The sequence below is a fragment of the Dromaius novaehollandiae genome, chromosome 7, assembly GCF_036370855.1.
Source record: "Dromaius novaehollandiae isolate bDroNov1 chromosome 7, bDroNov1.hap1, whole genome shotgun sequence".
Taxonomy (NCBI): Eukaryota; Metazoa; Chordata; class Aves; order Casuariiformes; family Dromaiidae; genus Dromaius; species Dromaius novaehollandiae.
Genome location: NC_088104.1, coordinates 12485332 through 12495415, shown reverse-complemented (window position 1 = coordinate 12495415; position 10084 = coordinate 12485332). Strand labels below are relative to the sequence as shown.

At 37.2% G+C, this 10084-nt stretch overlaps 1 protein-coding gene across 1 annotated transcript; it reads right to left on the bottom strand.

The window, feature by feature from the left end:
* Nucleotides 1-1097: 1097 nt before the first annotated feature.
* Nucleotides 1098-8528, bottom strand: LOC112994255 (ropporin-1). Its single transcript, XM_026118490.2, has 5 exons — nt 8413-8528; nt 7387-7504; nt 6367-6528; nt 2267-2442; nt 1098-1164 (listed from the first exon to the last, which is right to left on the bottom strand). Exons 1-5 carry the CDS (start codon nt 8526-8528, stop codon nt 1098-1100), a joined length of 639 nt encoding a protein of 212 aa, XP_025974275.2.
* Nucleotides 8529-10084: the final 1556 nt, after the last annotated feature.

Below are 10084 nucleotides of genomic sequence, written 5' to 3'. Positions count from 1 at the left end.
TTCTTGCTAATTGCCTTGAACATCTGGGGGACTCCGCTTTAGAGGATGTCTGGGAGAGAATGCTGGCCCAAGATGCCATGTATGCAGTATGGTACCTATATTGCCAAATTTGATTCTGGGGCTCTGCTAAAAGGGCTCTGCTAAGTGATTTTTATTGGGTAGCTTCAATGTTGTATACTTTCTGAGGAAGGAAGTATACATGAATTCCATTTGGGAGGGAGAAGTCACCTTGCACCTCCATCTTTTTAGGAGAGAAGGGATTGCCTATTGGTTGCAGCACTAACTGGGGACTTGAGGTACCTATGCCAAGGTCATTTAGGAGAAGTCACTGATGGATAAGTCCATAAAGCAGCCTTAGATTCGGAACTGTAAAACGCAACTTTTGGAAAGTCTTCTACAGAGCAGAATCCCCAGTTAGGCACCAAGTGCACATGGAGAGAGGTGGATGCTGCAAAGTGAGAAATGCAGAAGCCTCCATAGCAGAAAACATGTCAGTGCTGGCCAAAAGAAAACTTTTAATGACAATACATAGCTGTTCATTGAACAGAGACTACACAGAGCTGTCACAAGTGCAGTATGAGAGGCATGCATGTCCTGGGTTCTTTTTTGAGGAGAACATACACATAGTCCTTGGGAAGAAGGTCAGTGGGTCTGCAGTGGACAGAAGGTACTGAGAAAAAAGATGTTCACTTTATATGGCTTTATGGTATGTTATGATATAGCTCTGCTTTCAGGTAAACGAAGTAATAACTTGACTGCAGAATTTTTCTCATTCACTCTGTCAGATGAATTTCATACAAAGTGTGACAGTTTGTGCAGAAGGCAAGGACAGCCACTGACCTTACAATCTCCTTGACACAACAATAATAGCATTGGAATATCATTTTACATAAAAATTACGACCCTCTCTGAGCAGTGATTCAGGAAAATGCTCTGAAATGCTCTGTTTCACTAAAAGTTTCTCTTAATTCACACACATATTTTCTGGTTGACTTGACCACATTTATTTACAGAGACTTTGAGAACTCTGCTGGTAATGGGGCTATCTGTGGTATTTCTTCATCCTTCATCATTAGAGTCTTGGAAAAGTTGTGCACTTATTCCAGCCTGACCTGAGGGTTCTGTGTAAAATCACTCACTTTAATTAGGCCATCTGGTCCAATGCTGTGTGAAGAATAAAATTTGCATCTGTTAGTTAATTAAATTTACACTTTCAATATAATGTATTATAAAATAATGCTGATTATAAGTTTCCCCACTTTGATTGGACTTTTTCAATAGAGTTGAGGAGAAAATGGCTTTTCAAGCTTTGTTCGTTGGTTCTGTTCCAGCACTTCATGGATACTCTTCCATTGATATTATGATATTATCGATATTGTACATTATAGGGAAGAGATGATTTGGTCCTTGTGCAAGCTTCATCTTGACTTTTCTCTTGATGCATTCTGTACATAGAATAGGCCCTTCATTTCTTCATTCATTTACATAAACACTTTACACTTTCCGAAACAGCTAAACTCTAACTAAACTAACCAACTAAAATCTATGATATGTTTTTAAAATATTATCCTGCAATAACATTTCATTGTAAAGACTGGTCAGCATCCCAAACGTGTCTCTTCTTTTCTTTTTTATCATATCTGTTCAGCATCTGACTTCCAGAAGACTACAAAAATTTGCACCAACTACACTACCGGCTTTCTAGAGACTAAACTAAGCTACCAGGCACAAGGATTTATTATGCGTGTAGTACAGTGAGAACACGATTGCGAACAAATGTGTTACATAATAAATTGGAAAGCAATGCTCCTTAGCATCCAAACAAGAAAGAGTTATTTATACTGTAAAGTTTTGAATCAGGAACATTGTCTTTCTCAGTTGTGAAGCATCTTTGATGCTATAAAATAAAATAAACAACTCTGGTTACTCTTCTGTCCTTTTAGACTTTATTAATGTTCTATAATTACTGTTTACTCTTTGGATTTAGCTATTCTTTATGCTTTTTCATTTCACTGTTTTTACTTTATATTAGTTATTACTTAGTTAATATTACTATTACTATTAGTAATATTACTATTAGTACTATTCAAATTAATGGTAATATTATCATTAGTTATTACTTAGTTATTAATAGTAATATTATTATTGCAATATATTATTTTGTATCTTGAACCTTCTTCACTCATCTCCTGCCATATTTATCCATCCTTCTACATTTTCATAGCTAAAATATAGCAACATTCCAAAAATGAATGATCATACTTACATCTCCTGTTCAATGTAATTTAGCATTCGGCTGACATGGGATGCTGAAATCTCTCCATCCTTTTCAGCAATGTAAGTATAGAGAAACTGGAAAGTGCTAAAAGGAATACGTGGGGGTCCATCATTGTGATCACCAGATAAAACCTCACATATGATTTTCAGTGTTTCTGCAATAATCTGTTGGAAAAGAGAACAAACAACCAAAAAGCTTCAATTTGGCATTGTTAATGAAGAGACCAGTAGCCAATACCATTTGGTGTGGAAATAATGCCAAAGGCAATAAAAATGTGCTAGCAAAAGTGACATAAATAAAAAGTATAATGATATCAGCAGTGTCCCAAATAGAGGAAGGGGACTTCTTAGATTTCCATGATTTACATCAAACTTGATTTTATGTCATATCTGGAGAATTAGTTTATGTGAAGATATAAGGACTATATTGTTAGTGAGGAAGAATAGTAAAATATTTTTACAAATACTATCATTAGTAGGAATATGTGATGGATGCTACTATTCATCTTGTTTTAAGTAACATGTTCTTTTTTAGAGGGAAGCTAAAGAGTTTCCACCCTTGTCTGGACAAGGGTGAAAGTTTAGATATTCCACTTCTTAAAAGTCACTGGCCTTTTAAAGCTCACCTCTTTTTCCCTGCTATATGATTGCTAAGTATGGATGGTAATTTTGACCTAGATCTGCAGAAAATCTTGGCCCGCTCTGTGCCAGTTCTAATGTGCAGCCTGTCATTATAAGGAGATGATTCAGGACTTTGCCAGTTCTCAGTCCTTCCATGACTGTCTGCTCCAGGAAGGAAGTCATTGGCTGCATATCTTAAATCTGTACCTGTACACTTAATGTCTCAATAGTATATCCAGTTGTGCAGTGTTTTTCAGACTCTTTGAGTGGATATATAATTCAAGCTACAACTTATCACAGAATATGGTGATGCTGAAAACCTGGGGTGTAATTCACAAAATCACATCATTAGAGTCAAATAAATAAGAAATAGAATTTAAAAAAAAATGTAGGTCTAGAAGAAAACTTCAGTTTGGAATTATCTGGGGTAAAAATGCTAACAGATACATCTTGCAGAATCAACTCAGCTATTCATTAGGAAAAAGAACATGAAATGCAGTAATGTCCAAGTAGTGATGATGAACTACAAACAGAAAAAAGGGTGAAGTGGAATATGATAGCTTAATACAGCTCATTGTGCAGTGGACCATCTACTCAGAGGAATCAGACTAGCTGAACTGTGATAGAATGTGTTCTCCCCACTAGAAGGTGATTGACAAACGAGATAATTTAGAAAATGGTGACAGGGCCAATATAATACAGGAAAAAACAGATGTGTAAGAAGAGTCTCAAAACATAAACCAAGGAAAAGCTGGCTGAATTATGAATAATTAAAACATGTCTTTGGTTGTATTTACCATCTTAATAGTTGAGGTGCCTTCCATGTTGCATGAGACATCATTGAAAATCACAAGATGACTATTGCCCTGCATAAGTTACAGTTTAAGCTGACAAGCTGGTAGGTGCCCCGAAAGCCATAATTTACAGTTGAGGAATAAAGCTACACCCTGGCTAATGGAAAGAGAATGGACATATTTTCTGTCTCTCCACCCATCCTTCAATTTATGTATAACTAACAGAAAAAGGGAGATGAAGAGCAATGAATATATAGTTAACAGAAAACTGGTACTTAATTTGCCAAAGACAAGTTTAAGGGATGTCTTGATCACAGTAAAAATACTGTTAGAGAAAGCAGAATTTTAGTAGCATGCTTTTCAATTTGATAGATAAAGATGAGATGATAAAGCTGGACAATATGGAATGGGCATACAAGCCATAAATTTCTTCATCCCAATATGTAAATAGAATGGCAAAATCAAAAGAACTCAGCTTTGGCTTGTCTGTCCTTATTTAAGTAAATACCTTATGTAAAACACATTAAATGTTCTTCACCTAAGGAGGTTCTCACATGGCCAATATCGTAAGGATATCAAATTATGTCTTGTAGGAAACATAAAGATTCACAGTGTTTTGAGTTTTATGAACTGATGACAATTTAAATAACAATCCAGATTTTCAGGAAACTGATACTATATTGCATGAAGTACTTGTGCATGACTTTTGAATCCCACAAGATGGTGCCACCTGATTATATAGTAATAAGATATACACTTGTTAAACCAAAGGAAGACTTATCATTTCCTTAAGATAAATCAATGCACAACTTTTTTGTTTAGGTAAAATTAGGAAAAAGGTCTCTGGCATTTCGTAGAATCTTTGTCAAAGCTTGTCTTTACAGGCAATTCTGCTGATAGGAATTATGTTTTATTAGTGAAGGGCTATGTATTATTACACTTCATTACACTATTTTTTTTGTTGCTCAACTACATTTATTATCTTCTGTGACATCAAAATGACCATTACAAACACATAGGCTATTTCCACAGCATGTAAGTTTAATATCACAACTAGATTCTGATGGCTTTAGCAGAAGTACAAACTGTGTGAACAGATGAATTTCTAAAAACAATTCTTATTTTCATGACAAGTTGGAAAAAGAGCAGAAGCAACAGAAGGACAACGGCAAATACAATCTCTAGAGAATTGACTCTAGAGAGGTTTTCTGAAATTCCCATGAGCAGGTGTTGGAACTAATGCTGGCAGAAATAGTTTTGAAGACAAGGATGAAGGAAATACATCCCACCAAGGTTAAATCTTGTAATCTTGCGTTTTAGAAGTAGATACATAGGTGAATAAATTATACTGTCTGAGAGACCTTTGAAATAATCTACTGCTACTGCAAACAGCCCATTGAGCTTCATTCGTTAATGTCTGCTTTAAGCTTTAACTTCTGTTTGAGTTGTTCAGGACTTCATCTTTTATTCTCAAGTGCACTGATCATCACCTCTGTGCATGCTTACATCCACGGCCTAAACTCATCTGAATTAAAGCTTTCAACTATAAAATGAAGTTGGTTATACCAAAATACTAGAGGTGCCATAACTAGTGCTCTGCTAATCCCCCAGATGGCCTTATGTACAAGTTAGAGAACTATGCAGTCTCCAATATGCAAACATTGGCCCAATGCAGATGTATGGGATGAAAAAGGGCCTTTCATGATATTTGCAGGTGAATCAATCACATCAATACATCTGATTGTATCAGCTCAGTAACTTGGTTGTCTTCCACTGCTAATAGAAAATCACAAATCCATTTTCCTTTATAAAATGGCTAAGAGAATCAAAGCAGCAATGCATATAAGTACTGTGAGAAGTATCTAGGTACTTTTCTGAACCCACAGTGAAGTCAGCGACTGTATTTGCTAGATTGTTGACACTAACTGATAGCTCTTTACATTCCAGTTTCTTCTAGCGGTTACAAGAGAAGACTGCAACCTGTTTACTGTAGGGCCTGACTGTCAATTGCCATTAGACCCAAATGTACTACCTGCCCTTTGGTTTCTATAGTCAGGAAAACATGAACTGAAAGCGTGTGTTATGGCACCAAGTTTCCCTAGTGTTCTTGGATTTGTTTGACAGACATTGTCCGAATATTAGGTAGTGGTGAAAAGTTGTTTCCCTTGACACAAGAAGTTTACTGTAGTCATCCAAATTACCTATACAAAATCAGAGTGAGTGAGGAACAGCAAGACAGAGCCAGGCTACTTCTTTTCAGTCGTATCTGCTGAATGATGCTGGAGACAGAGAAACTCTTTTGTTCCAGCCCTCACAGCTATGGAATAGCACTGCAGAAATGTCTTTATGAAACCATTAGAGGAAGCCTCTTTCACTGTCTGTCTAGCTGCCTTCCCCTTTGTTTAATCTGTTGCAAATTGTCTGGAAGGAAAAAAGCTTGGAAAGAGTGTACTATAAACATTCTGGCTCCCTCGATCCATGAAATAATACAGTTAAAGTAATTCCCTTATTCCTAAAAGAGATTTCCTCCTTACTTAAAAAACAACAGCTGTTAGTCAATGATACTGTTAAAATGCATAATTACTCAGTCTCCTATTTCAACCCAAACATTAACTCAGAATCACTATATAAAAAATATTCATACAGGACAACATAAAAGTATGAAGAAACTTACCACTCCAATCGGACGACATGCCAGGGCTAAAAACTTCAGCCACTCAATTTCTTCAGTAAAACAGCCAACATTGATTATACTCGCAAATAAGTCTTTTGGGAGTTTCACTGACTTCCACAGGTGAGCCAGTTCATCTGCACTGATTATGAGTCTCCCTCCCACCTGGAAATAAATGTAAATAAAAATGCATCACAGAAAAATGAATGCTATTTTGTTTTCATTTAGAATAAGACAAATTTTCTGTAATCCAAAATCAGCCCCAGAATACTTGACTGGGCCTTAACCTAGGCTTTTGCTTTCAAAATAAACTGTGATAATTGGGGCCTAGTCCCCTTTAAAGAGAGCATCAGTGATACCAGAGAATAACTGGATGCCTGAAGCTCACGTTTTGCTGGTATAGTTAAGAAAGATTATGGCAAAATTAATCCATAAAGAAAATATGGGGGGAAAAAAGTGGAAGCAAATAATGATTACAGGTTTTATAAATACAGGTAAAATTAACAGTGTGAGTACAGGAAATAATTACTTCTGCAACATCTGGGAGGGTGTTGATTTTACAGAACTGTGGCCTGACTGTAATTTTAAATTTGTTAGTGGGCATTTAATCATGCAAATTCTGCCTTTGACTACAGCAGTATGACTTGTGTGAGCAAGTGATCTGAGTATGAAAACCATGAATAGTCAGGGCCAAAGGAAGCACAGCTGAAGAAATAATCTACTTTCTACTATATGGAAACAGCTAATACATTAGTATTTTCCATATACATTATATTTGTATTAACTGAATAGAATATTTATAGGCATGAAGCTGAAAGCAGGCTCTCCAAACTGAAAATGTGGTCACCACAACAATATTACTGGAATAATAAAAATAATAAAAACCCTATATATATATATGTATATATATAGGTATATATACCTTATATACATATATACATACATATATATATATATATATATATATGTATAAAAGTTATCAATCTGTTTCTTGCCCCCAAAAGTAAGGAAGATGTTACTTACTCTCTGATGTAGTTTTTTTAAGACCTCTGGTGTGAGGTCTTTCCATTTTGACCAAGGCCCCCTTTCTTGTTCTTGTTTTACTGGGGGAATATCACCCAGGGCCACAGCAGTAAAGTAACTAGATGAAAAGATAAAGAGGTGCTTGCTTTCTAAATGCCTTTAATCAAAGCAGATCTTCTAACACAGATGTTCAAGCAGGTTTTGCTTATTAGACAAAAGGTGATTGGTTTTCCATGCCTGGTGTATCTGTTAACTGTTTAAATTTTAAATAGCACTGTTTTGTTCTGTGCTGTCAATGAACTTCTTCATTATTCATGCTCAAATTGGATTTTGGGTAGTGCCTTTGGGACCTGATCCAACACACACTGTAATCAATACGGAGTCTTCCCATTGACTCTAGAGAGCTTTATTTCAGGACCAGAGTGCTGTTAACTTCAGAGACTGCCACAGGAGCACGGATTCCTTGTGGTATGTCTGTTTACCCTGTTTCTCCATAGGGTTTTTACTTTCTAATCTGGGGCTCTGCACCTGGGTTGTTATCAGTGTGCAATTTAGCTGCGTTAAAGTTAGTTCTGGTATGTATAAACAGACTGTAGTCAGGGCAGTGGTGTAGTGTTGACCTACTCTGAACTTAGCTGAAAGCTTATTCTTGTGATGGGTTTCAAGTCAAATCATACAGTGATCGCTGCCAGTCTTTGACCAGACTGAACTACTTGAGCACAGATATTTACCCCCACTAACTCTTCACTCACACTAAGAAAGATGTAAAATAAGAGGCAGCCTACTACAAATACAAGCCAATATTTTGCTTTTGCCATCTGCCACTTCATATGTGTGCAATTGCTGTACAGGGCTAGTAGGTTACTACTACTAGAAGATCAGTCCCCAGGAGGGGTAAAGCAAGGTAACCCTATTAATGTCAAGGGACAGAACACTGAAGTTACCAAGATTTCTATGGTTACAGGCACAAATCATTTGTGTCCAAGAATAACTGGTATTTTGTTAGGAAAAAATAACTTAACATACTCTGCAGACCATTGCAGCAAATCTGGAGGCTGGGTTTGAATAGCAGCTTTTGTATACTGGATTAGCACTTCTCGCAGTTTTGGAAGAATGCACTTTTGTTTATTTGTACACAACATAATTACAGCACCTATGAGGAAAAAATAATACTTTTGTAACATATTTTGTCTATAATGGAATGTACAAATATGAATTAATAAGCTTCATACAGTTCAGTACTCTCCTACTGAAAAAACCTATAAATCCAAAGCCCAACAAACTTAAAGTTAAATGGAAACTTCCACTTCTGTTGGGACACACGGAATCAAATCTTAAATTAGCTGCATTCCAAAGGAAATCATACAAGTGTCATTCTCTAAGGCAGAACTTGTGAAAACAGCTAACTTTTTTTTTCTTGCAAAAGTTTCACTTCTCAGTGCTAGTGGTAGTTAATATAGGCTCACTCAATTATAATTAATACTAGAGCCATTGCTTTAAATTTAAGTTTTTCACAATCATAGCATTCAAATGATAAATAAGACATAAGGGGAAGGAGGAAAAATATACACTCAGTATGTTATATATAAGAACAACAAATCAAACGAATTTCCACATAAGATGGAGAAATCTAATCCTTCTTGGGAAATAAGGTCAGAAGCAGTTAGATTCTTAGTGAATGTTATACAAGAAAATATATTTACCATTGCAACACAGTTGCTGGGACCTCTAAACAACAGCACACTTTTGACTTTCCTTGAGGTGTGCATCCCTGAAAACTAGTGCTTAATTATCCTAAGGACTTGGGTGCTCAGTGTCTATTAAACTCCCAGAAAATGTGGTGTCCTTTTATAGCTTCCTTTGAAAATCAAGGAGAAGACATTAAAGTCAGCAAGCACAAAAGGCTCCTAAAAGTCACAAAAGGCTGTAAATTATCCAGAGGTTGGGAGGGAACAGTCAAAAGAGATAAACTGTTCCACTGATTTGTGCAAGTAAGGGCTGAAAGCACATAATGGCTGTGCCCCTGCCGAAAACTGATAGACCTGTCTAATGTCTACACCCTGTTGATGACAGCAAAATAACTAGAAGTGTCTGTTCTTATAGGTGAAGATATAATTATTAATGTTTGTACTGTGCAGGCATCTTGGAGATGTAGCAGGCTGCAGTGTACTGAGAATGGGGAAAAAGGTTTGGATCATCTAGGTGACCCTGTGTGATAAGAAGACACCTCCAAAGGGTGGGAGGAGCAGTGATGTACTAGAGGGTCCCTGTGACGATGTCTCAGGAGCCCCATGGGGGGATTGTCTGTTCACACGACCTGTTGTAGGAAGGTCGGGTCCTGCACAGCAGCTTCCACCTGGGCCAGACAGCAGCCTAGGGCGTTTGCACCCCAAACCTCAGTTAGCTTAGGGGAGAGCTGGTTGAAAAGCTAAAGGGAAGGAAGAAGTAAAGAAAAAACAAAGAGGAAGAGGAAATGAAAGAGAAAGCTGAAAGCAAACAGCTGAAGCAATGCCAGTCTACAGCCCGGCCTGGCCTGGCCATGGCCCTGCTGATCCAGACCTGGACCTGCAGGCTGACTGCCTGGCTTGACCTCAGACCTGTTCTGTCACTGTGGACCTGCCTAGCGATCATGAGGCTGTGTCTGACCCCAGTTACCCTCACCAGGCCTGATCCAGGCCTGCAGATTGACTTCCTGGCT

Bases quoted from the DNA above. Each gene is read 5' to 3' on its own strand.
- LOC112994255 (XM_026118490.2), bottom strand. From the start codon at position 8,528: ATGTTGTGTACAAATAAACAAAAGTGCATTCTTCCAAAACTGCGAGAA. The intron at 7,505-8,412 runs GTATGTTAAGTT...CTTTTCATCTAG, and splicing joins TTGCTGCAATGGTCTGCAGA to TTACTTTACTGCTGTGGCCC. The intron at 1,165-2,266 runs GTAAGTATGATC...TTCTTCACACAG, and splicing joins AATTACATTGAACAGGAGAT to CATTGGACCAGATGGCCTAA.